Source organism: Suncus etruscus, chromosome 20 (genome assembly GCF_024139225.1).
Source record: "Suncus etruscus isolate mSunEtr1 chromosome 20, mSunEtr1.pri.cur, whole genome shotgun sequence".
Classification (NCBI taxonomy): domain Eukaryota; kingdom Metazoa; phylum Chordata; class Mammalia; order Eulipotyphla; family Soricidae; genus Suncus; species Suncus etruscus.
In genome coordinates, this window is record NC_064867.1 from 28,051,041 (window position 1) to 28,078,353 (window position 27,313).

Here is a 27,313-nt window from a genome sequence, read left to right on the forward strand (position 1 = left end):
GAAAACCATTCAGGCAATACATGCTTATACGGATACCAGATGAACTATAAACGGATGGAGTAGTCCAGAAATTACACCAGTTGAAAAGTTGGTAGGGCTATTAAGTCTTATGATAACCCCCAAGGTCACCTTCTGTAATGCTTTATTTCTTCCAAATGTCCTTTTCTCCCTTAAGCTAGGTATATTTTCTCTGTGATTTTATCATCTTACCTTTTTCACCTAGTTTTATAATTACATTTTTGTTTGTTGCATTTGTTTCGTAAACTTTTATTGTTAGACATATGATTTATGGTTCTCCATTTTTTATTGTTAATTTTAAAAATTTGGTTTTTGGACCACACCTGGAGGTGCTCAGAGCTTACTCCTGGCTCTGTATCCAAGGAACACTTCTGGCAGTACTCAGGGTTACCATATGGAATGCTGGGTATTGAGCCTAGGGTGGCCACATGCAAGGCAAGCGCCCTACCTGCTGTATTATCGCTCCAGCCCTGTGGTCCTCCATTTTTAAAGTTCTCCCTACAGATAAATCAAAGAGCACATTTTTGGAATGTGATAAAATATTGTTGCCATCCTATGATATACCCTATTTGCCTTACTTTAGACATTTAAGTTGTTGACATTTTTTCACATTGTAATAAATGATCTTGCTGTGAGCATCTTAGAACGATTAACTTGCTCTTCTCTCTGGAATTATTGTACCGGGCTAGAAATAGGTCAGGGGGTAGTTGCACACTAAAGTGATTATCCCAACAAAGGCTGCTTCTGCCCCCTCCCACTGTACCCCAGCCCCTGAGTCTCACCTAACACAGGGCAGCTTGGCTTCTCACCAGCCTGTTTGAGGCTCATCCCAGGTTGCTGACCCATGCCAAGCTTCCTGGTGACCTTCTGCCAGTCCTGCCATCAGCATCTGCTCCTTCCCTTTCTCTCTCCTGGCACAGGTATAAGCAGGAGCAGGCCACCTTCCAGGACGAACTGTTCCAGCTGGCCAAGGAAGAGAGCGAGGCAGGCCGGAAGCAGCGGCGCGCATCCCTGCAGAAGGGTGAGGGCGGTGATTCCAAGCAGCAGAAGTCCATGTCGCTGGTGAGTGCAGGCCAGCCCTAGCAGTGGAGCCCCCACAGCCTCGCCTGGGGGCCTCAGGCTGTCTCATGCATGTCATCAGCTTCCCCTCTGTGAGGGAAATGTGACCCGAGCTGAGCTCTGTCAGCTTGGCTCTGTCTCTGTGGGGCTCTGGGAGTGCAGGTCTTGCAGGTGGCAGGTATCTGTAGGAAGGACTGGATCATTCATTCCATGTGCTCTGAGGTACTGTAGGGTGGTAAAAGCAGAGGACTGAGGCATAGACCTGCAGCCACTGTGGGAAACTAGCCTGGGTGCTCACCCCATCTGCCTCAGTGAGCCATGTCGGCAGCTTGGGGAGCCTTGGCATAAGGAATTGCCCAGGGGGCAGAGGCTGTGTTGCCTGTCCAGGACCAGGCGTGTGCCTGGCAGGTCTTGAAAGCACTTGGTCACTGTGCCACTGTTGTATCTCTGGGCTGATGGCAGCTGTGAGGCTGCAGTTTCCCACTATCCATAGAGGCTCCATTCCCAGCGAGTGCGCAGAGTCAAGTTGGCAGATTTGGCGGCTTATACTGGCAACAGGGATCCCACATCTTCTCTTGCCAGGGGCCTGGCCCCACACTTAAGCTGCATCAGGGTAGGCGGGACTGGTCTGGGTGTGGGGCACTCTTGTCCGAAGCCACTCACTGATATGAGTGGGTACAGGATCTGGCCTTGGCAGAGGGGCCAGGGTGGCCAGCACTGATGGGAGCTCTGGTACAAGTGTGGGGGAAGGTGTGGGCATCCAGACAGAAGTAGGATTGCCAGCCAGGTTGCTGCTGGCCATGTTGGTTTGTCTCCTGCAGAGATGGTAGTCCCAGAAAGCCTGAGCAGCCTTGCCCTGCTGGAAGGTGTGTGCTGGCATGAGCTAGGAGCGGGAGATTGGTCCCACTGGCCTTTTCCATGGTGCCATTCCTGAAGACAGCTCTGCTCGGAGGCTCCATTAGCCATGGCTGGATATGGGATGCCAATTAGTCTGGGCCCCCTGGGAACTCTCTGTGGACACCTCACCCCGGGAAGTGTGCGTCTGCTGGGGAGACAGTTTTCAAGATAATACGTCTGGGGACTTGGAGCCTTGGGCTCAGCGAATGTGATTCCAGCCTTGAGAGCCACGTAGCCTTCATGCTGAGGGAGCGGCTAAGAAGGCTGAGCGCCTGCAACTGCATGGGGGGAGACTCAGACAGAGAACTTGGGACACTGCAGACTCAGTCCCTGAGGAGCCCAGTGTTTGGAGATGGTAGCATGCTTTGAAACATATGGAGAAGTGAAAGATGTGATCTGATGGTACATCTAGAACCCTGAATTGAGACGGAGACAAACAGCCAGACACAATCCCTGATCCCAGCATGCTCTCCTTCTTTATCCATGTAGCTCAGTGACCATGTGGGGAGGAGGAAGGACCACTAATGTGGCCTTTGTGGACAACTGGAACCTGGACCCACAGATGCGGCAGGAATGTGTGGTCTCTCTTGGGGGTGGTAGCCCTGCTTGTGCATTCTTATGTGGGTGTTCACTTCAGGAACTCCTCGTTTTCTGTGGTCATCTGCAAAGGGTAGGACTTCGCCTCTATGGCTGCCCAGTGGCCACCTGCAGCACAGCTGTGTGGACTTTTGCTTCAAGGGGCCCAATTCATTGTCTTCCCCCATCATTGTGTGACTAGTGCCTCCCAGGTCTGAGGGAGTAATGAGGTCATGGCCATCCTCCACTCTGAGGTGGTATTTGCAGGCCTTCCCTGCATCATAAGTGCCACTCCCCTCTTTTCTTGTGGGTTGTTATGGTGAGATGGCCTTTCCAGGGTACAGCTTCTTTGGGAACTAGAACTCTCCTCTTGACTATGCTGTGTCTAGGATCTGGGCAGTGCACCCCTTTCCAGGTATCCTCAGTGAGTAAGTGAAGAGGACTAAGCAACTGAGTGGAGCTAGGAGTTACTGCCTCTTCCCAGGCTGTGTCTGTCCTTTGGAGCATGGGCCACGCACATGCACTCACTGTCTGTGCCCCTAAGTGAGGCTGGCAGCTTGGCCTGCTGTTTTCGGTGCTTTGGTTGGGAGTAGCACCACCCATGTTGGATGGACCAAGCAGAGGGGACATGGTAGCAGTGGGGTTCTAGGCTTCACCTTGGTGCCCACTGAGCCTAGAGCAGCTCCCATTGGGGTCACTGGGCTAGAAGTACCTTTGTCAGAGACACGATAGAACCTATACAGTGAACAGAGGAGGGTCTAGACCAAGAACGAAAGATTTAGACCCCAAGGCAGCCTGAGCTGGCTGCTCTTGTCCTGGATGCCTTTCTTGGATAGCACGCTGTGTGCCAGCTCTGACCTTGCTCTGGGCCTTCTTCTGGCTTCTCAAGAGCCTTGTCTTTGACAATATTGAGTTTCCTCACCCTTCTGTATGAAGGGGTGACTCAACTTTGGCACTTTGAACTTTGGGACTTAGGGAAAGGCTCATAAAACTAATGGCAAGGAAAGGGGATCATTTTCACAGCTGCTTCTGTTAGCTGAAGATCCACCACCTTCCTTTAGTGTGACAACACTAGCTGTTGCCTGTTGGTTGGTTTTTTTTTTTTGTTTTGTTTTGTTTTTTCATTTGCATGTTCTGGTCCCTCACAGGCTGGAGAATTCCTAGAGCCTGTGTGAGGGGGGCTTCCCTTTACATAGGGGAGAAAGTTTGGAATGGCAACTTCCTGAAGTGAAAGAAGAACCCAGGGTTTGCAGGGCTGTGTCTACTGACAGAGCCAGGGGCTGAGGCAATAAAGGTAGAAGCTTTCTTCTGTGCAAGGGGTCACCTGCCTGTTGGACATCAGATACACTTAACTTTCTTCTTCTCACTATCCTACTCCTTTCCTCCCTTTTCTTACCTCCTCCTTTCCCTCGCCTTCCTCTCTCCAACTATATTGTTTAAAGAATAGGCCTGTGTCACAGATGGGGAGGATCCTCTCTAGTCCTTTCTTGCTGGGCAAGTGTTTCTCCTTGGGAACCCCATCCAGCCGAAGGGCCTGCCTCAGTACCATCCTCCTTTTGCTCTCTGCTCTGATTCTGTGGTTTGGTCTGTCTGTTCAGGTACTCCATCATGACTACATGGTCTGTCTCCAGTCTGGATTTGAGGAAAAGGTTGAAGGGACTTGAAAATTTCTGAATTGTAGTTTTCTGCAATGGTGAGTGAGGTGGAAACTTGGTTGGGTTCGTTTTGGACCCTTTCTTCTTCACTATCCCTATTTCAGATTCATAGTCCTTGATGCTAGAACAATAGTACAGTGGAGTAAGGCACTTTCTTTTGCATATGGCCGGCCATTCCAGGTTTGATCCCAGGCACTACATTTTGGTCCCCTAGCACTAGGAGTGATCTCTGAGTGCAGAGACAGTAAATTCTGAGTAGTAGGTATCTGAGTAGTAATCTTGCAGGTGGAGTTTCCTCAGGTGACTTGTGTAAAGTGGTGGTGGGGGGAGAAGAAGTAGCCTCGAGAAGGAAATCCATTGTTCTCTCTCTCTATCCAACTGCCATTCTGGAAAGCATTTGGGAGATTTAGCACTGGTGAAAGTCTGCTCTGAGCCTCTGCACTGCACGGACACTTATATCCCACCAGCCCCATGAGGTAGCTTTCAAACTGTGCCTGAAGTCCATGGTTCTGTGCTTAAGAGATGATCCTTGTCAACTGATGACTAGGGAGCTGTGGGTCCAGGCTGGAGCAATGAATTGCTCCTTGCAGGAAAGGAAAATTACTCCCAATCTTACCAAGGCCTTACTCTCACTGAAAAGATTTTAGTAGATGAATAGTGTGACATATAACTAGTTTACTGGGAAATAAAAGGAGGTAAGTTAAGGTGCATGCTGAAAAGAGAACTCGGACTTTTCCTGAGTAGAAAGAGACCAACTTACATATCTCAAGGGGGTCATATTTGGATATCATGTGCCTAAACAGAATGGACACCAGGAATATGTATGCTAGCAATTCACACATTCATGCAAGCAATACATAAGCATTCTTCTTTTGTTCCAAGTTAGTTTATATATGCTTTCCCCAAACTACCCTTCTGCAGTATGTTGCTAGGGTGGTTGCCAAGGGGGTGGGTGGGTTTGGAGCAGTTGATGGTGGAGGTGGAGCCTCTTCTCCCTAGGGGTCCTGCCATCTCTCCTCTAACAGCCTCCTGGCACCTGGCCTGGAATTTTGCATCTCAGTCTTTCTGGGTTCCTGAGTTGGGTCTTTTGTATCAAAGGCCTCCATGCCTTTGTGGGCTGGTTCCGATTTTAGACAGTTTTCTCCAAAGTACTTTACCAATCCCTTCTGCCATTTTTCTGCCTGCACTAGTAGGAATCAGAATAGTAGGCATCTGGATATAGGCACTTGTTTAGAAGAAGTAGTAGCTATGTTATGGTAGGCACCTAAGTTGTAGGCATTTGAGTAGTAGATATCTGTGTAGAAGGCATCTGACTAGAAGGCATCTGTGGAATAGACATCTGAATAGTAGGTATCTGTGGAATAGGCATATTGTCTGCATAATAGTCACCCTAGTAGTAGACATTTGAGTAGTTCTATTATGTAATAGGCACCTGAGTATTATCTGTAGTAGGCATCTGAGTAGTTGGTATCTGTGTAGAAGACATCATAATCAGGTTGTGAAGTCATTGGCCTTTGACCTCAATCTTTCCTCTATTCCCTCTGAGTAGGTATGGATGGGACAGACACTTGCATTTTTATAAACCCAATATGGTTTCCAGTGACTCCCAACCCATTGGGGGTTTGCAGAACACTCTGTTGTCCTCTGGAAAATCCTTGGAGTCTTGGAGCTGTGTCAGGATCTGCTTGAGGGCTTAGCCTTCTTTCAGTCAAAAGGTTGAGAGGGTTTAGCCTTCTTCAGTCAGTCACACTATCACCTTCTACTAACTGGGCTGAATTTTGAATACAATAGAAAGCCTCTGTGTGTGTGTGTGTGTGTGTGTGTGTGTGTAACCGGTTGAATTTTGAATACAATAGAAAGTGTGTGTGTGTGTGTGTGTGTGTGTGTGTGTGTGTGTGTGTGTGTGTGTGTGTGTGTGTGTGTGTGATGGTAGCTGGTATCATCTAGAAAGAATTTCCTTATCTCAGAGTCTCTTGCTTGGACTTTGGATTTAGCTTGCCTGGAATAGGGCTGGAAATAACCTTGGTGACAGAGCCTGTGGCCAGGAAGCAGAAAGTGTGAAAGGGGATGGCTGAGGCCTGTGGCAGCGATTTGTTTTATGTCCTGGGGTGTGGTCCTGTCCTTATCTTCCTCTGTGAGCTCCAGATAGAGATCTTGAGGCCTGTGGGGAAAGCTCTATCTAGACTGTAAGATCTGACCTCTAGAGCCCCTTAGATTCCCTGAGTCTCATGGGGTTTTAGATTTTTATCTTTTATTTAGAAAAAAGAATTTTTTTTTCCTAGGTTAAATCAGGGTTGGTAAATTTTCTCTGTAAAGAGCCAGATAGTAAATAATTCAGACTTTTTGCAGGTCACATATGGTCCCTGTCTCATTTTATTTGTTGTGGTTTTTACTACTCTGAAAAATGTAATAACCACTCTTGCTTTCTTACTGAGGATGCGGCTGAGTGGTAAATGTACAGAAGACCTGGGTTTGATTCCCAGCACCCCAAAAGTAAAAGCCAAATGTAGATGCTGGAGAACCGGTTTGTCTTGCTTGCAGCTGGTTCAAGTTTCATCCCCAGCCCTGTCTAGGGTCCCTCAGCACCACTATTAGGAGTGACCCCTGAGAATCACTCCTGGTGGGCTCTGGGGACCATATGGGATGCTGGAGATGGAACCCTACTGCATGCAGTAAGACAAGTGCCCTACCTGCTGTGCTATGGCTCTGGCCCAAACTTTATGTTAGTTTTATGTGTCTAGCACAATGCTTTTCTGTTAATTGGAGACTTAATCACCATCACTGTCAGCAACCCTCTTTCACAACTTTTTTTTTTCTTGTTCTTGGAGTCTCTGAGTTACAGAGGTCACTGTCACTAACTGAATCACCATGCTGAGTCACCCCAAAGAGACTTTAATTTTTCCACTTTTACTACTGTGTATCAGCCATAGGCCCTGTGAGTGGCCGGGGTTCAACAGGGGGGCTTTTGTACCTGAGTCAGCCTGTTGGGCTCTGTGAGGAGTTTTGGGAACTTCCACTGAACTCTCCTTGGACTACTTTTGCTATGCAGCCTGGCTGGGAATCCAGGTGGGCCCTGTGGCTTGCACCCAGGTGCTTCTTTCTGTCCCCCCTCCACTCTCTGCTTCAGCTGCCCATGAGGGGCCTGGAGACCAGTGGGAATGTCTTGCCTCTTAAGTTCTCTGTCTATCTCTCAGTGTGCTTCAGGGTCTCATGTAGTTCTCTTGCTAGGCCCCAAGTCCTTTAAATAAAGTAGTTGAGGAAGAGAACTGTCACAACCAACCAGGTTTATTTCCTCATCCTCTTTTTTTGACTCTGAGTTGAAGCATGAAGCATCCTTTGTGCCCCAACGTATAAGACAAGGAAGGCACAACAGTGTGACCAGCCTCCTCCTCCATGTCTGAGTGCAACCCTCTAGGTCCTCCACTGGCCTGCCCTGCTCCATAAGCCAAGGCTAAGGGCCCCTGCCCACAGCTGACCCGCTCGATCCCATTCACAGCATTTCATTGTTTCCGACAGCTGCAGTGTTTGGTTGGAGGCCTTGACCGCCTCTGCCAGGCGCCTCTGGGATTACTTCCTTATTAAGGTCAAATAACCTAGCCCGGTAGTTATAGGATGTGACACTTCCTGGAGAAAGGAAAAGGACCATATACAGAAAATAGTCCAACAATCCTTTCTGCTGTCTGCACACCGAGAAGCAAGTCTTCTTCCTATTTCTCATGTTTCATACAAGCTGTGGATGGTGCGAGGAGCAAACCTGGCTCAATCATGGCCTCTGTGTCCAGGTTGGTCATATAAGGCCCACCAGCAAGAGCTTATGAAGTTCCTTTCAGAGCATGTCATTTTAATTTTTGAGTTTTGGTTGTATGTGGGGCTTGTTTTGGTCTCAGTGTCCTGCAGTTACTTCCAGTGGTGCTTTGGACACCATGTGTTGGCACCAGGGAGCAAGCCTGGGTGTCCTGTGTGCAAAGCATGTGCCATCTCTCTGGAGCAACAAGATCCTGACATTCAGGAGCTCAGGACTGTGCTCATGTTCTTCCAGGGCAGTGAGTTGGGCAGGAGTGCTTTGTCTGTCCAGGACTGCTCTCCAGCAGAGCTTCCTATGTGTGCTTCACTGCTGGGGAGACTAAGATTTGCTCTCTGCCTGCCATCTCCACTCCCTGTCCATCCCTTATCTTCCCAGCCAGCATGGCCCTGAGATGACCACGAGGCTAGTGAAATGTGTGTTCACATCTCACATCAGAAATGAGTGGGTTCTTCCCTGCTGTGTGGGCACCATGGCATGTGAGTCCAGGTACCGGGCATGATCCTGTGATGCTAGGCAGCCATAGAGCCAGTAACCTTAGGAGATTCCCAGCCCTTTCTCCTGGCAGCCTCTAAGGAATACAGGGCGTTTGCTGATGAGTAGGCCCCCGTGGTCAGTGCAGGCAATGTGTCCCCCCCTCTCTCAAGGACAGCTCGCTGTCCACCGTGGTCTGGACAGAAGGTGGGTGCTTTGCTCTTTGTCCAGTACCAGGCGAAGGAGACTGCTGTCATGGCACCATACCTGGGAGGGACCCCATGTGCAGGCTTGGCGGAGGTCGGTTTGAGAGGCTGTTACTAGAGCAAGTGTGATGGTGATGTTGGGGTACCCCTCAGCTCACTAGTAGTTAGGGTTGAAAGAATTCCTGAGTCAAAGAGGCCAGAGCTCATGGGACTCGGTCCAAGGTTCACAGGATGGGGCCCCTGCGACTCATCGGACAGGATTCTGCATAATCTCTGTGATCTACAAGTGTGTGATCTAGAAAGTGGGGACTTTCAAGGGACTGGGCTCCCTTGCCCCATTCCAAGAGCCTCCCTCCATGAACTACTTCCTGGCTAGAATGCTGAGGTGTCATCTCCCAGGGCACTGGAGAGGCTCTGCCTGAGGGGGAAAGTCCAGCACTTTTGGAGGTACAAGGTAGGCTTTGAATGCCCTTTCCTTGACGGCGGCGGTGTGTCAAGAGGATTTTGTTGCTTGGGCAGCCCCCCCGGACGCGCCGTTGCCCTCCGTCCCTGCCTCACGCATCTGCAGCTGTCTTGGCTTCTCTGTCCCAGCTCAGGTGACCTCTGCCGTGTGCTGACAAGAGCTGGGAATCCTCATTAGCCACTAACTTTGTTAGGCAAATGGCTGATTGCAGCTCCATTCCTGGTGTCATTGCTTGTAATTAGCAGATCGCATGTCTACGAAAATGTCTGTGAGCACCAGGGATGAGCTAAAGAGGCTGACAGCTGGGTTGGATCTGGAGAGAACTGTGAAGGAAGCGTTTTCTCCTCAGCCAGGCTCCTTGGCCTCACTGCGTCGAGTGGGTCCCTGGGGTTCTGAGCTGCCAGCTGCCTTGGAAAAGCCCGCCTGGCTGGGCTGAGTGGAGCCTGAGCATGGAGAAAGCAGGTGGCATCTTGCAGACCCCTGCCTGGGTCCTGGTGCAAGCTGGCACCTCGCTGAGGCTCTTTTGGCCTTTCGGGGTGAGAATTGGTCTCATTGGGCTGTGCTCGTGCCTCAAACTGCAGGAACCTGTCTCAGAACTGTACGGCCCCTCATGCTGGAGCCATGTGGTGTGGATCCCTTCCTCTGAGGTGCCTACCCTGCACCCACTATGGCATTCTGCAGTGTTTGAGGGTACTTCATGCTCCAATAGAGGGAGAACAGAGAGAGTGGGGGAGAGTGGAGGAGTGAGGGAGTGAGGGAGAACAAGGGTGAGGGAGAGTAAGGGAATGTCAGGGAGTGAGGGAAAGTGGGGGAGAGTGGAGAAAGTGAAGGGGCCTGGGGGAGAAGGATAAGAGAACAGGGTGGGAGCTGGCCCGGGGAATAGGGAGGGCCTGGTTCTTCAGTATTTCTGTTTCTGGGCTGAATCCTGTGTCCTTGGGGGTGCTGCCTTTCTGCTGATTTCAGTGAAAGGAGGTGGAACAGCTGTGTCTGCCCTCTCGGCCTACTGACAAGGTAAGGGGTGAGTAATGCTGCCAGAAGGCAGAAGAAGTCTTGAGTCCCCCGACCCAGCTGCCTCTGCTCTTCTGTGCCTTTTCGGAGTTCTGTGCTCTGGCCCATGCCCTGTGGTTCTCAAGGAAAGATTAGTGCTCTGAGGAGTAGAAGCCCCAGCAGCATTGGTTGCTGCTGGGGCCTAGAGGTGCATTTATCTCCCCAAACAGAAAGCATTGGGGGGGGGGTGGTGGTGGTGTAGTGTGCCGGGAAGGCTCTCATGTCCTCATATCCTGTCCCATTCCCCCAGCGTCTCATGGTTGCAGGCTGGCACTTGTGCTTTTGATCCCACACCATTCCAGGGTAGAGGAAGGAGGAAGACCCAGAACCTTTCCCAGGGCACTGTTCTTCCAGAGGGATCCCACTTAGTGGGTGTGTCATGGGGAGGTGGGAAAGCTGTGATTTGAACTGGGCCTTGGTTCCCTCTGTTGTCTCCCCATCATGGTTGAGACAAGGAAGAGCTGTAGAAGGATTCTGCTTGGGGACCTGTCACCAGGGCTGGTCTCTGCGACCTGGAGCACAGCAGGGACCTCCACAGGCAGCTCCTGTCACTATAGCCACGTGGGCCATTGCAAGCTTCCCTGCCCGTCTGCCTGGGCCTCTTCCTCCAAAGCAGACCTTTTCTGCCTGCTGCAAGGCACGGATCTCATGCATGGCCAGTCCAAACATGGAGCCTTTGTGCTTTGGGGGCTCCCTCTTGGTCTCTGATGAGAAATTTTTATGAAGACTGGGATGGCCGAGGCAGACAGGAGAAGGAACCTCTCTGTCACACTCAGTCTTGGCAGAGTAGGGGCTCCTCACATTTGAAAGTCTCTTCCCTTGGAGTATATTGGGTACCAGTGAGCTCTGGCCTTGAATTTTCTGGGACTGGTCTAGGATTTCTGGGGAGGGGGGGCAATGGGAGGCCAGGTTGACTGTATCTGTACATGGCCTTGGAGAAGTGCATGTCTAGGTGGCCACTGGGCTCCCTTGAGCTTTTTGAGCTTGTCCCCATGTGAGCCCCACTTGTTACTGGCCACACCATCTCCTCATACCTCTGGATTCTTGCCCCTCCACTGCGCCCTTTCTCACTGAGCCCTTCGCAACCTTTTGCTCTTGCTCTGCAAGGGCTGGCCTCACTGCACACCCACCCTTCCTACCTTGGCCCTGTCCTGTATCTATGGCTCCCAGCCCTTTCCCAGCACCCTTCCATGGCTTGGTAGTTGGACTGTGACACATGGCAGCAGGATCAGCAGAGAAGCGCCTCTGTTCTTGGGGCTCCCAAGTGTCAGACAATGTCGAACATGGGGCCCATTCTCTAGCTGACTGGTCGGACACGATGTCAGCACCTTATCTTCCCGCCGACACACACTGGACATTAATAGAAGTGCACCGCCCAGCACACGCGCAGAATTTCAAGCAGCTGTGCGGCCCGGTGCCTCCGAGAGCCTTTTGTGTGCTTAACCTCTTCCAGAGAGGTTTGTGACGGGAGGAGCGGGCTGTTAGCGAGGCAGCAAGACCTGGTGGGTTGGCTTTCTTCTTCCTTCCCCCTTTCTTGGTTCTCCCCAATCTTCAGTCCAGAGGAGGAGGGGGTTTGGCCACTCATGATCTCTTATTAAATCATTGTCAACTGGCCAGATCAGGGTGGGGGGGCATCAGGAGACTGGAGGCTCTTTATTTCTGTCTGGATTGTATCCTGAGCTATTCTCACACGGACCAGGTCACTTTAGGAGTGGACACTGATTTCTCTTCCAGCTGTCTCTGCCTTGCAGCTCTTTTCATTCCCTTTCGGCTCATTCATTGTCCCTCCTCCAGTGCTCCTCATGGGGCCTCAGTCTTCGGTTTGGGGTCTCATCTGCAAGGGGAACATGAGGGGCCCACCTGCAAGGCCAGGGTCTTGCAGTGATCAGGGCATTTGTTGGCTCTGGATGGGAGCTGGCGGGCTCTGCTTCTGTCTCTCTGGCTGCTGGATCTCCCCTTCCCAGCAGTGTCCTCAGCTCCCTGGCTGAGTGGGGTTCAAAGAATTCAGTGCCTCTGAGTCCAGAAAGGTGACCGCATCTCACCTGAGTGCTCTCTTAGCAAGGCCTCATCTGGACAGAGGGGTTACCCTTGGGTTCTGGGGCACAGTCTTCTGTTTGCGAAGTGTTTGAGAACACACTAAGGGAGATTTGTATAGTTTTCTCTACCACCCGTCTTGGTCTCATTTGGCCTTCCAGGATTCCTACATGTCTGTTCTGAGGATGGCCAGCTGGGATGCTGGACATGGCAGGACATGGAGTTCTTCCCTGCCATATGTCCACAGCACCAGGGGGCTCTTTTCTAGCAGGTCAAATGGACTGGGGATCCTCCCTGGAAGTAGGATCAGAAGGAGATGAAGGAGGCAGTGGAGAAGGAAGAGAAGGACTGAAGTCCCTGATGCTAGAGACTTGCTGGAAGGCCGCCCTGGCCATCGATGACACAGGGCTCATCGTCCCCTGCACCCCCAGCTTGCTCGCAAACCCTCCCTTGAGTCAGCAGAGCCACCCAGCCTTCATGCTAATTCCCTTCGCAATGAGCCTGAACTTGCCTGCATCCCAGTTACAGCCAGCCCATTAGCACACTGCCCCATCTGTCACCATAAACTGGAAGTCCTTCTAACAGGTGGGCCGGCAGCTCTCCCATGCTAATGAGGAATCGATGAAATTCCTTTGGGACTCCCGCTCTAGTCTGTCGCAGGCCTGGCTCTGACCTCTTGGGGCAGCAGCATGCGGCTGACCACTGGCGGTTGGTGCCCTGGGCTGCCCCCAGTGAGACCCTCCTGAAGTGTGTGTGTGTGGCGTGGGGGGCCGGGGTGTGTTTGTCTCCCAGTCTAAGGGAGAGAAGGGCCATACTAGGTCTTGTCCTTTTCCCTGCCTTGTAGGACTTTTCTCCCTTCCTTGGTAGAGTAGTGTCATAGCATATCTTTGAACACTATGGTTTTTGCTTTCGAATATTCACAGGCTTGCATTGCTCTGTGCTCGATTCTTGTGTCTGTTCCTTGAGACATAACAGCCTCTTCCAGGATTCTCTGGCCAGAACAGACTTGGGTTTTTCAGGGCACTAGGAAGGACACCTAGTTTGGTTTGGGGGCCACATCTGGAGCTCAGGAGTGACTTTTGAACGTGCTGGGGAACCGTACAGGGTTGATGGTGGGGTTTATTTTGTTGTTGTTGTTGTTTTTATTTGGGTTTGGGTTATATCCACTGATGCACAGGGGCTACTCCTGACTTTGCACCCGAGAATTACTCTTGGTGGGCTCAGGATCATATAGAATGCCAGGGACAATCCCAGGTTGGGTGTGTGCAAGACAGAGCACCCCATATACTGTACGATAGCTCTGCTCCTGGACCATATTGGAAACGGGTTTGGTGGGATATGAGACAGGCACCTCACCTGCTGTCTCTGTCTCAGGGATCAGATGTTCATTGTTTGAGCTCTGAAATAGGGATCTGTGTTGCTATCATGGAAATCTTGGTCTCTTGACTCAGCCATGGCTGTCCTGCTGTAGACTGGGGCTGCTTCTCTGCTTATTCGCTAGATGGTTTTGAGAGGAATGGAGGCCTTGACCTTGACCAGGCTCTGGCCGGATGTCTGCTCAGTTGTCCCCTGTCAGGGCCTTTGGCTTGAAGGACAGCAACTGTCCAAGTACCCACCCTGCCTTTGGCCAAATCCCCCGTCCCTGCCTACCTCGAAGATGTTCTTGCTGCCCTGTAAAACTGCGCACTGCAGCATGTAGAAGGGGTCTCAAACTCACTGCCTGCGGGTCGTTTGCGACCCTCCGTACAACATTTTGTGGCCCTGCCCTAGAGGAATCTTTTTTTGTTTTGTTTTGCTTTAGTTGTTTGGGTCACACCCCCCAATGTTCAAGGCTTACTTTACACTCAAGGGTCACCCCGACTTTGCCTCCTGCGGCCCCCAGGTAAATTGAGTTTGAGACCCCTGAAAAGGACCCTCGGTTCTAAGGAGTCTCAAGGCTTTGGGGTTTTGGTGTTAGTGTCTTAGGAAGGAGGCCAGAGCTCAGGTCCCCCACTGCTGCCTCTGACCCAGTGACCTCCTTTGTAGTTTCTGTGCCTGGCTGTGGCCGCTCTGGCTGGTGCTCCCGGTTAGAGTTTGGACTTAGGAAGGCAGCCGGCACAGCTGAGTCTTCCTTCTGTCCAGGTCCCTCAGGCACAGTGCGGAGTGGTTTAGGTTGTGACCAGCAGAGTCCCTTGGCCTTGTGAGTGAAGGCAGAAGGCATTGTCCTGGAGCCGCCTCCGGCCTGTGTGTTGGGAACACTAGGTGGCAGTCTTGAGCCACGTCAGTGTGGGGCTCAGGCCTAGGGCTAGCCTTGGAGGGGGGCCCTCCCCCTTGCCCTGCTCCCTTCCAGGCCCAGATCCCGATGAGAAGGCTCAAGAGTGCCCTTTGCCCCGGCCTGCTGCTTCTCTACCCCATCCCCTGGTGTGGGGGTAACCTCCGCGTTCACCTTTGTCTGAACCCTGATGTCTTCCTTTGTTGCAGCTGTCCTGGCAGCTGGTGGCAGATGACCAGCCTGGCTCTGACCAGGGAGGGTGAACACATCTTTTGGGGGAACCTCCCCTAGAGCTGCCTGAGGAGTCTTATTTACTTTCTCCGCAATAGGCTAGAGTCTCTTCCAGGAAGTTGTTGCCGGCTTGGTTTGGGTCTAGACAACTGTAGAAGAGGACATTTGGGAGTTCCCGAGGAGAGGGGAGTGGGGGAAGTTCACGGTGCCCCCAGCAAGATTTTCTTTTCCAAGGGGAAAAGTTGGGGAGTCTTAGTCCCAGAGTCATTTTGCTTTGCTGTTCCTTGTCTGAAGCCCAGCGAAGAGCTGGGGGTTGGGACTTATTTCTGGACTGGTCGATGGGAGGAGAGACAAGAGGAGAGACCGAAGGAGCCTTCTCCACCCCCCGTGCATGTTTTCCTCTGGAGCTGGTGGCACCCCACTTGTGCCTTCTCCTGGCTCTCTTGCAAAACAAGGAAAGTCTGATTTTCTTGTGGCGGACAGATAACGCTGGGGGTATTGGCAACCTGTGAGTTGTTTCCATAGAGGTGAAGGGACATGGCAAAAAAGTCAGTGAACACAGCCAAGACTGGAGCTGCCTGTGGGGTTAATAGCTGTTGAGTTTAAAGACCCTCAAGGCGGGCATCTAAACACAGACTTCCTTGCTCATTCCCGCAGAGATGCTGCTGGAGATGTGAGGTCCCTTTGCCCTTCCTGCAGGCGGTGGAGGGAGGGGGCAGCTGGGACTTGGGGCCTGGTGCAAATCATCCTGATGACATTTCAGCTGGTGAGCCTGCCTTCTCGCATGCCTGCCATAGCTCAGGCTCACGCGGCATTGGCTGCCGCCGCCTGGGGCGGGGTCTCTGGGAACTGGACTGGCCTTCTAGAAACTGCTTCCCCAGAGGAGCTCTTGGAGTTCTCAGCCTTATCGAGGGCCCTTGGCATTCCTCTCCCAGATAGAGATCAGCACATCCCTGCTTCTCTCTTCCACCCCCTGTTTCTCTCCCAGCTCTCTCTGGCATGCAGGCAAGCATACTTCCAAGAGTCTCCGGACTCCCTTTCCTCAGCTGTGGGAGAGTAAGAAGCTGTTATGGGCTTTGTTCTTTCTGCCCCACCATTCCTGGAGCTGCGCGGCTGGAGTCGGGGTGATAGTGGGTAACGGAAGCAGGAACACACATGCCAAGTCAGGCCTGGTGGCTGTTGGTGCCCACCTTGATGATGGAGGGGTTCCCAGCGGCACAGCTTGCGGCTGGTGTCTACCAGGGGCAGCGGGGTGGGTGGAGATGGGAATGCAGTTGTGTTTGCTGGGAAAGCTGTCTCAGCAGGTGTGTGCCCCCACTCTAGGCGGAGCACCTAGGGGTCCCCTCAGGTTAATGCACGGCTGCTTTACCATGTCCACAGCTGCACAGACACCCTGCGCCCTGCTCTTTACGCTGGGCTTAGTGGCAGATCAGCAAAGTAACTGCTAAAGGTCATAGCAGCCTGAGTCCATCTCTCCCAGTTGCAATCAGGGCTGCCCCAGATTGTGGTGGTGGTGGTGGTGGCGGCGGATTCATCAAAAACCCTGTGAGATGTGCCATCTTTCAGTCCTCAGGTTGTGGGACTCTGAGATGGGCACGGTCTTAGACAGGCACATTTGGACCTGTTTCTTGGAGTTGCAGAGATGGTGATGGGGAGGGGTCCTGAGTTCCCAGTGGTACCCCTGTGGGCTCAGTACTCTCCACTGGCCGGCTCTTGGCAGAAGAGGGACCTGGGGGATGCAGGCCAGCCTGTCCAGGAACATTCTTTCTGACATTTCTTCTCCCAAGCAAGCTGCTTCGAGCTGCTCAGCTGCCGAAGTGAAAATCCGGCCTTCTAGCCCTAATTGGTTTTCAGGGGAGATTGATTTTTGCCTGTGTAACTGCCGTGAGGGGCCCTGATGTCTCTCTCCTAAGGGATCGCGTCCCTCCAGATGGATTTTGTTTTTAGCGACCATGGAGTATATCTTGCACCTTTTCGAGAGGGACACCCCCAGGGACCCTGGAGGTAAAGTGGGAGGCCCTGTCTACCTGCGGACAGGGAGGCTACTCCAGTGAAGTGGAACCTGGGCCTTCTCAACAGAGAGCACAAGCGGTCACATTCTAGGGCTCCACAGAAAAGGAGCTGCAGAGAGAGTGATAGCTCTGGAGTTACCTGCCAAATAGCCCTTACAGCTCAGGCCATCCAGATCTGGTTCCAGGGAGCACAGGAAGAGGTTTCCAGGGCAGGGGGGCAGGGAGGGAGGAAGGGAAAATGGTAAAGGAGTGATTTGCAGGGAAGGTTCCTCTCTGCTCAGCATAAGATCTGCCATGGCAGATTGTTGTAGGTTGACTGAGTGAAGCTGGGTGGGAACCTGTCTCACCCTGGCCCAGGTCATCACTGGCAGGTACACACAGTACTAGTGTGACTCAGGACAGGGGGAGTGGTTCCCCACACCTGGATTCACCGGGAGCTGTGGACTGAGGCTGGGTGTGAGGAGCTGCCCTGTGCAGAGAAAGGAGAGTCAGTCCTCACCTTGGCTCAGGTTTCCAAAGGTTGGATGCTCCCTCACAAAGAGGTTCCAGAGAAGACGTAGGAAAGGAAAATAGTGTGACTGAATGAAATGTGTTTAGAGAAATGTGAGGGGGAGGGAGGAAGGGGGGGAGAGAGAGAGAGAAGTGAGAGAGAGGAGAGGAGAGGAGAGGAGGGGTGGGGAGGGGAGGGGAGGGGAGAAGAGAAGAGATAACCTGAGCCTATCCAAGGGTAGAAGTTAGGGTCCTCTTAGGGGAAAGTTTTGGGGGTGGAGGCTGGAGGTCTCAGTCCCTCTGATTCGAATTCATGTGGTATTTCCATGATCTATCAATCTGAGTTTGTCACACAGGTACTGGTGAGTTCCGGGGCTGATCCAAAGTAAGCCTCTTTTCCTGTGCTCTGTGCTCAGTTCTTGAGGCAGCCTCTTTCCTGCTGTCTCTCCAATCTTCAGGGATCCCCCCTACTCCACAATGGATTTATGGACCACCTATGCAAATATATTTGCAAATACAGATCTATTGTGGGACCCCTGGGGAGTTCAGGAGACTAGTGACTTCAAGGAATGAAGAGAAGGGCCCTTTCTCTGATGCCATATGGGCATCTGAGCAGGGAATAGCTCATCCCTTTTTTTTAAGGCCTTTCAAGGAGGTGAGGGGCCAGGGCCCTGCCCAGGAGAGTTGTCTATGTGTCCCGCCCTCCCTGCACGGCCTCAGGAAAACGTCTCCACGTTCCTTGAAGTCACTAGTCTCCTGAGCTCCCCAGGGATCCTGCAATAGATCTGTATTTGAGTCACTGTAGCTCTTTTTTTGGCAGCCCGATTATTTAGGTTTGACAGGTAGGCACAACTGTCTCATTAAATGCAGATATATTTGTGTGGCTTTAAAAAAAAATGGAACATTCCATTAGTCTAAAAAAAGAACACCGGTAGTCCCTTTTATTCGCCAACTCAGTGTATCCAAATTTGTTGTCGTTAAGGTTTGTGAAATGGGAACAAGAGTCATTAGCTCTACCTTATTGTTGCGAAATGCTCCAGTATTCCTTGTGCTGTGGTCTGTTCTGTGCATGTAGTGTGTGTGTGTGCCCATGTGCTCTCCACCGTGCGTGGGCATGCTTGGCCAGTCGGGGCCCGCTGGGTGCTGGATGCCACCATTTCTCCTTTGATTTACAGTGCCTCTCTGCTAGATGGGCCCCATTCAGCCTACTTTTCCAAGTGACTCCTGGCTCAAGGTGCCACTTGCCCCTCTCCACCCCCAGGACAGAGTTGGGATATGAATCTCTCCCTGCAGCAGCTGGTCTCCAGGGAATGACATTGGAGAGGCAGGTGACAGTTGCAGCCTGAACTTGTAGGCTGAGCTTCCAGCTGCCACTGCTGACCCACCGCAGGGAGCTTCTGTAGCTCACCCTGCCTTCCCCCACCCCCAATCCTGCCTTGGAATCTGGGGCGGAGGGAGGTGGAGAGGGAGGAAGTCAGATTGTAGGAGCCTCTGGGGTGACTGTTAAGTACGCCCACTATTGAGAATCGATAGTTTTTTGTAAGAGTAGAAGGATGAGCGTTATTAAAACTCTTCTCCTTTGTCTCCAGAAGAACTGTTGGGGGAGCCCTTGGCTGCCAGAACACCTGGTACCCCAAGCTTGGTGCTCATTTCTTCCTTATGCTCCCAGACCTTGCAGGATTTCCCAGCCCCCACCCCCCTCGGATGGCCCAGGGCAGTGGGAAAAGGGAATCTATTTTCAGGACCCCTGTCTTCCCTTGGTGAGCCCTGCCCTTTTCTGTCATGCTCACTTTGCTGGGCTGGCAGGCCCACATGCCCCTGACTTAACAGTAGCCTCGAGGGGTCTGCAAGAAGCGAGGAGTCACTCATTTCCCTTATACACCCTGTGGACAACTGTCTCATTTTGTGCTAAGCACTACCGGATGTGCGATTTTGTAGGGGGAATTGGTATGGACATGCAGTAGGTGCTCCCTAGGTGGGCACAGTCCTTCTCATCCACACACACACACACACACACACACACACACACACACACACACACACACACACACACACACACACACACCCGTTGCTGAGCAGCACACCTTTTGAGTTTAGTCTGGGTGCAATTAAGACAGAGACTTATACAATCCACGCATGTATATATGTGTGTGTGCATTTATGCTTTCACTTGTGTCCTCGCACCCCCATGCTGCCTTCCAGAGGTTCTCTTCTCTTCCTCCCTTGTGTTTCGCTTGGCACAGATCTCAGCCAAATGCTCGTGTCTTCCCAGTCCCATTGCAGGTCATGCTTGGAGACATGGCTTCAGAGTTAAGGACCTGACCTATAGAAGAAGGGCCAGAGAAAGAAGTCGAGGTGGTCACAGGGTGGGGAGAGAAGAAGGGGAACTTATTGCTCACCAAATCATGCACTCCCGAGGTGGGTTTGTGCTCCAGGAGACCTGAGCTGCATAGAGGTGGGTTCTAAAGTGGATAGAATGAATCCAGATATCTCACCAAGTGTAGCCCAGAGCCTAGAAGTTTCTTGTAGATGGAAGAAGATTGGCTGCCTGGAATCAGCATGAAGATGTTCTGGGGTATATGCCTTGGGTGGTGCAGGCTGGAAACTGGAGTCAATTCAAGAAAACTTTCAACGAGACAGATATGCCTGAATGCCTTCCAGGACTGTGGAAGGAAATGGCAAAGGAATGAAGCAGAGAGGTGGGGCAGCTGAGCACCGTGGGGGTGTTTATGTGGGCACAGGGAGACACTTGAGTTTGACGGGCCTTAAAAACGTCAGCGATTCATCAGGTTTAAGTGCAAAAAAGAGGAAGGGGTTGGAAGAGGAGAAGGAAGAAACTGGGTGATATTAACAAAGCTAAAGCTAATGGCTGATTCTGCTGTCAGATTCTATCTTTGATCCAGAACACTGGATGGGGACAAACCTGCACTAGGCCCGTGGGAAGATGTAGGTTTTGGGTCAGTGTTTGGCATGTAGGCTAAGGTGAATGAATTCTTTTGCTTGGCCGCTGTGGGTTGTGGGTTGCCTTGGAGTTGTCATCAGTAAAACAGGCTACCACCAGCTGTTCCCTGTCTGTAGGGGAGACTTTAAAACGTTTGATGACAAGGCCCCAGCTAAAGAGAAAAGACCCTCCTGGTGAACTGACAGTCTTTCCAGGGCCATCAGTGCCCACTAGCAGGCATTGCCCTGGTGTCCCCTCCAGCTTGGAGCTGTCGGCTGTTTGCAGCTCTCCTGTATCTTCGTTAGCCAGAGCCCCCCCTCCCCCGTGCCACAAGGCTGTATGTTTAATTATGTAAATGGCGTTACAAATCACAGTGGTGTTGAACTACATCTCATTTCTCTAAGCAAATCAAAGCATGTCACACTGTGTCTCATTGACCATCCGATGGGTCTAAAAGGAGACCCAGGCGAGGGCGAGGACAAGGACAGCTGCTATCTCGCTTGAAGGAGGCGGCCGCGGCCTAAGAGAGGTCCCTGTAATGGGGCTCTGGGGATGGAAGCGGCATCATCTAAAAGGAGCTGGCATCGTTCTTTTAACTCAAGCCATGGGTTTTGCCGTGGTTAAGCCAGTTCACTGCTGATTCATTTTAGGCGGTTGGCTTCACTCTCAGGCCACTCCTCAGATCTGCACTTGTGCTAGAGGTGGTCTGTCTTTGAAAGGCAGAGGAGTGAGGCGGCAAGGGTGTCTTTCGTCAGGGACCTCTGGGAAACGCTTTGACCCCCACTAGATTTACTTTCGGATCATCCTTCCTTCTGTCCAGCCCACACCCCTACGCTTCTCCGAAAGCTCCTCCACCTCTGATTGATCTTCACTTAATGGTGAGCCCCTCATTTCTAAGCCTGCGCGTTTGTTCTTGTTTTCAGTGTCCTTCTGCATGCACAGATGCATGTTTGTTCTCCACCACTGCTTTCTCTCACTTAGCCACCTGCTTCTATCCCTCTTACTCTCCTCTCCACCCCTCTGGCCCTCCAGCATCTCTGACTTCTTCTTTCAACCTCCTGCCAAGCTAGTGACATCTGATTGTCCACTGACTGTAATCTGGTGACCTACCTTATTGGTTGTCTATACTGATTTTCTCCCGCCACACCAGTGTTGACCAGACTGCACTCGGCTGCAACCATTCAAATGACTTGCATGTATTACATCCCTCCCCCGAAGCTAACCTATTTTCCTTTCTTCCACCCTTCCTTCCTCCCACCCTTCCTTCCTTTCATCCTTCCTTCCACCCTTCCTTCCACTCTTCCTTCCTGCCTTTCCTTCCACCCTTCCTTCCTTCCTTTTCTTCCACCCTTCTTTCTTTCCACCCTTCCTTCCACCCTTACAACCAACCTTCCTTCCTTCCTTCCTTCCTTCCTTCCTTCCTTCCTTCCTTCCTTCCTTCCTTCCTTCCTTCCTTCCTTCCTTCCTTCCTTCCTTCCTTCCTTCCTTCCTTCCTTCCTTCCTTCCTTCCTTCCTTCCTTCCTTCCTTCCTTCCTCCCTCCCTCCCTCCCTCCCTTCCTTCCTCCCTCCCTCCCTCCCTCTCTCCCTCCCTCCTTCCCTCCCTCCCTCCCTCCCTCCCTCCCTCCCTCCCTCCCTCTCTCCTTTCTCCCTCCCTCCCTCTCTCCCCTCCTCTCTCCCTCTTTTTCTTCATACCCAGCAGTGTTCAGGGGGATTTTCTGGCTACCCAATACTAAGTACTAAATACTAAATAAATGTCATATATATCATACCACAAAAAAGAACAATTAAACTGAGGAATTTCATACAGATCCCGATTTTATTCTAAAGATTATTCACTTCAAAGGGAGATAAGGACACTTTAGTATTTGTTTATTTGTGGCTGTCTGGACCACACCTGTCAGTGCATAGGGCTTATTCTTGGCTCTGCACTCAGGGATCACTCTGGCAAGCTCAGAAGAACATATTGGGTACTAGGGATCAAACCAGGTCAGCCTCGTAAAAGGCAAGTCCCTACCTTCGGTGCTATCTCTCCTCCCAAAAGACTTTTTGTTTTGTTTTGTTTTGGGTCACACCCGGCAGCGCTCAGGGGTTACTCCTGGCTCTACACTCAGAAATTGCTCCTGACAGGCTCAGGGGACCATATGGGATGCTGGGATTGGAACCACCATCCTTCTGCATGCAAGGCAAACACACTACCTCCATGTTATCTCTCCGGCACCCCAAAAGACATTTTAAAATAGAGAAATCTGGTGTGCAGCACTTTAGCCAAAGTAAGAAGCTTAATATTAGGGTAATGAGATAAGGTGCTATTGTTTCTCCTGATGATAAACTGAAAACACAAGAGCATTTCTGTAATCTTCTTGACCAAAACTAATAACCTGAATCTAATCATGAGGTTCTGTAACATCAGTAGTAATGTTCCTGTTTTCATTTCTCCTTTTAGTTATTTCTTTGTTTTGTCGATCTAGCCAAAAGATTATGAATTCGCTTCTTTCCCGCCCCCCATCCCAGGAATCAACTTTTGAATTGAGTGTTCTTTTTCTGTTCTCTATTTTGTTTTCTTCTGCTTCCAACTTTTACTATTTCCTTCCTCTTCTAGCTATGGATTTAGTCTGTTCTTCTCTTTTCAGTTCCTCAAGGTGTAAACTTAGGTGATTGACTTGATTTTTTTCCAGTGTAAGCATATGTTCTGTAAATATTGCTCTATGTTTTGCCTTCACTGAATTTTCAAAAGTTGTTTTAGGTTTTTATTTTCATTCACATCAAAGACTCTTCTAGTTTCTGTTTCTTTTTGACTCCCCTTCTCCTTTTTAGCATGTTATTTTTTAAATATATTTTTGTATTTTTTATTTGTCCTTATTGATTTATGACTCCATTTCTGATTTCTGACTGTGGTCTTTGAAGACAGTTTCTATGATTTCAGTCATTTAAAATTTGTTGAGACTTGTTTTCTGGCTCCAAGTATTGTCTTGGTGAAGTGTTCTGTATTGGTAAGAATCGTGTTGGTTTATAATTTTGCTCAGGCCTTCTGTTTTCTCATTGATCTGCTATCTCAATGTTCTGTCCATTGTTCAAGTCTGCGGCTGGTCTTCAGCTAATATTGAGAAGCTTTGTTTTCTGTCTTTTCTCCTGTCAGTGTTGGCCTCATAGACTTTGGAGCTCCGTCGTTTGATGCATTAATAATTGCCAATCTGCCTGATGAATTGATTTGTTTGTCAATATATCCTATTCCTTGCTTATTTTTCATGGAAAAGTCTATTGTTTCTCATATTATCATAGCCATTCAGTTCTTTTGTATATGATGTCTTTTTTTTTCTTTCAGTTTTAACCTGTGTTTCTTTGGATGTAGCATATAATTAGGTCATGTTTTTCATCTGTTCTGTCACCCTCAGCCTTTTGATGGAGTATATATGCATTTTAAGTAATTACTGAGAAAGAAGAACTTATTTCTGCCATTTTGCTATTTGTCTTTTGTATGATTTATTGCTATTTTTGACCCCCTATTTCTCCCATTACTGCTTTCTTTTGTGTTTAATTGATTTTTTTTAATGTTGTGAACTAATTTGATTCCCTTCTCATTTCTTTTTATGTATATTCTTTAGATATTTTCTTTGTGGTTACCATGGAGATTGAATTTAACCTTAAATTTATAAAAATGTAATTGAATTGATACCAACTTAACTTTAGTAGCACATAAACATTTGGCTTTTAATTCATAGAGACAGGAAGTAGATAGAGGTCACCAAGGCCTGGGGGAGAGGAAGATAAGGAATTATTTTTTACTCATTATGGGGCTTCTTTTGGGGATAATGAAAGCGTTCTGGAAATGGAGAGTGGTAATATCAGTTTGTACAACTTTTCTGAATGTATTTTATGCCACCAAAGACTCACACTGAACCTGGTTAAATTGGAAAATTTCATATTAAGTTTCTTTTAATTTAAACGAAAAGATTAAAAAGACCCAACTTGCACCAGTATACTTCTGCTCCCCTTTATTTGATTGTTTTTACAGAATTTGGTTCTATACATTGTTGCCCAGTAGCAAACATAATTATTTTTGTTATTTTCTTCTTAATCATGTAAAAATAAGATGGAATTATAAACAAAAAAGATAGTATTTTTATATTTGCATTTTATTTTACCTTTATTATAGATGTTTGTTTCTTACCACTTCAGATTTCTCTCTACTGTCCATTTATTTCAGCCTTAAGAACATTTTGGAGCATTCTAATAACACCAATGGTGATCATAAACTCACTCAGATTTTATATAGGAATATCTTATTTCAGCTCTCATTTTTTTTAAAGCACCCTGGTTACAAAATTGTTCATGGTCGACTTTCAGTTATAAAATGTACACTACCCTTAACCAATGCACATTTCCTACCACCAATACCTCCCACCCACCCTCCCCTGCCTGCCTCTGGGGCAGGCATTTTACTTCTCTCTCTCTCTCTTTACTTCTCTCTCTCTCTTTCTACTTCTCTCTCTTTACTTCTCTCTCTCTCTCTTTTCTTTTTTGACACTGTGACTTGCACTATTACTTATGAAGGGGTACCATGCATCTCACTTTATCCCCTTTCAGCATCCAGTTTTTGTCCAGAGCGAACTGTTGCAACTATCATTGTCATAATGGACTCTTCTCTACTCTGTCTGCACTCACTGCTCTGTGGCAAGCTTACTACCGCAGACTGGTCCTTCCTGGTCCTCATCCCTATTGTATCTGGATGTTATTACCATACTATGTTTTATTTTTCTTATATCCCTCACAAGAGAGTGAAATTATTCTATGTCTATTCCTTTCCTTCTGGCTCACACCACGCTAGCTTTCATTTTTGGAAGAACAGTTTTTATTAGGTAGAGAATTTTTGCTCAAAAGGTTGTTGTTTTTATTATCTTAGCAGTCTTAAGTACCTCTTCCTATTGTCTTCTGGCATTTATGATTTGTGACAAGAAATTCTTTGTAATCATTTTGAGAATTTCTTCATATGCCAAGTCACTTTGTTGCTTGCTTCAGTAGTTACAATGTGTCTGGGTATAGGCGGCTCTGAATTTATGACACCTGATGTTTGTTGAAATTTTTGAATTTGTAGATTCATGTCTTTTCTCAAATTTGAAGAAACTTTTTTTTTTTAAAAGATATCCTTTCTGTCCCTTACTTTCTTCTCTTATTAGGAAATCCCATATATGAGCTCTCTTAAACTTGTTTGGACATGTTTACTTCTATTCCCCCATTTTATTTCTGTTTTCCACTGGTTTCCAGTGGCGCTCAGGGGTTACTCCTGGCTCTGTGCTCAGAAGTTGCTCCTGGCAGGCTTAGGAGACTGATCATATAGGATGCTGGGAATCAAGCTCGGGTCTTTCTTGGGTCAGCTGAATGCAAGGCAAACATCCTACTACTATGCTATCTCTCTGGCCCCTCTATCCCTTTTTTATCCTGCTTCTCAGATTCAGTCATTTCCAGGGCCTTATCTCCATTTTGCTGATTTTTATTCTGCTGGCTTAGACCTGCTATTGAACTCTGAGCAAATCTTCATTTTACATCCATAAGTTTTGGTGGCTTCCTTTTTATAGTTTTTCTTTACGTGACATTATGTTTGTATATCAGCTCTCTTTCTTTCTTTCTTTTGTGTTGTATCCGCATTTTTCTTTAGCCCTGTGAACATATTTAAATGAACCAGCTTTTAAGGTCTCACCTCTGGTTTTCCTAGGGCAGCATCAGTGACTTTGTTCCTTTGAATGGACTTTCCTGTTCCTTTGTGTGCCTTGTGCTTTTCTTGAGAGCGTGGGGTAATTGAATATGATAATGTCATGATTTTAGAAATCACATTTCCCTGGGTGTGCTGCTGCCACTGTTGTTTTTCACTGTCCACGTCCAGCCATTTGTCTAGTGGTTTTCCCAAACTCTTTGGAAAGATTTGTATCTTTGGGTTGTGTGATCACTGAAATCTCAGTATCTCATTGAGTTACTCAGTACCTTTGGCTTCTGTTCAGCCTGTGTTTTGACATATTTCTTTTTTTACTATCAGGGACTTCAAAACAACAATAGTAGCAACTCAAACAGAGAAAGACCAAAATCCAAACACTTTCTCAGGGTTTTATGAACGGCTGTGTGCTGGAGTTACTTTTCATTCTTTATGAGAACTTGTACTGAGTTTAGAGACCATTGCGCAGGGCAAGATTCTCAACTTGTTTTTCAGCATCTGTCTATCTTGCTCTTGACCTGTGTGTGGCTTTTTGAAATTTTGTTCTACCCACAGAATCTTTTAAATGACCTAATATTAACAAAATAAAATAAAATAAATAACCTTATATTAAAAAAAATCTCCCCCACTTTTTTTTTTTACTCCAAGATTGCTTCTTCTGGGCCCAAATTATAAACTTTTTCTGTTTTTTAAAAGCCATGTATGTTTAACTTTTCTTTATTTTTTGGCCACACCTTCTGATGATCAGATGATGCAGATGGCTCTGCACTCAGGAATTACTCCTGGGGGACCATAAAGGTTGTTGGGGATTAAATCTGGATAGGCTGCTTGCAAGGCAAATGTCCTTTTACTCTATTTATAAAGAGATATATCTGAACTGAATCTAAGCTTCACACGTATGAGCCACATATCTGACCTAAACCACAGTCTTCCTACTCTGCTCCTCCAGCTATGCCGAGTGACAAGCCTTGCATAAATCCTCAGATCAGTTAGAATAAGTGAACTATATGGGCCAGAGAGATAGCACAGCCACAGGACATTTGCCTTGCACACAGCTGATCCAGGACTGATGATGATGATTGGAATCTCAACATCCCAAATGGTCTCCCATGCCTGCCAGGAGTGACCCAAAAACAAACAAACAAACAAACAAAAAACCAAAAAACAGTTGTGAACTATAATTTATGAATAAACTGGGTGCTGCCTGTTCTTTGGGTCCACCTTGAAGAAAAAAGTGGGCTGCCTTGAGCCAAGAAAGGATTGGACAAAAAGCAAGTAAGTTTTCCTACTAGCATCAAGTTCCTTTTTTTTCTTTTCTTTTTTGGTTTTTGGGCCATACCTGGCGGTGCTCGGGGTTACTCCTGGCTCTACACTCAGAAATTGCTCCTGACAGGCTGAGGGATCATATGGGAGGCCGGGGATCGAACCTGTGTTGGTCCCGGGTCATCCTCATG

General features: G+C 49.0%; 1 protein-coding gene across 1 annotated transcript in view; it reads left to right on the plus strand.

The window, feature by feature from the left end:
- Positions 1–27,313, plus strand: part of CHCHD6 (coiled-coil-helix-coiled-coil-helix domain containing 6) — a 199,877-nt gene that overhangs the window by 27,306 nt on the left and 145,258 nt on the right. Inside the window, exon 4 of the mRNA XM_049766546.1 lies at positions 939–1,080. Coding sequence (XP_049622503.1) covers positions 939–1,080 — 142 coding nt within the window. The remainder of the gene's footprint in view (positions 1–938; positions 1,081–27,313) is intronic.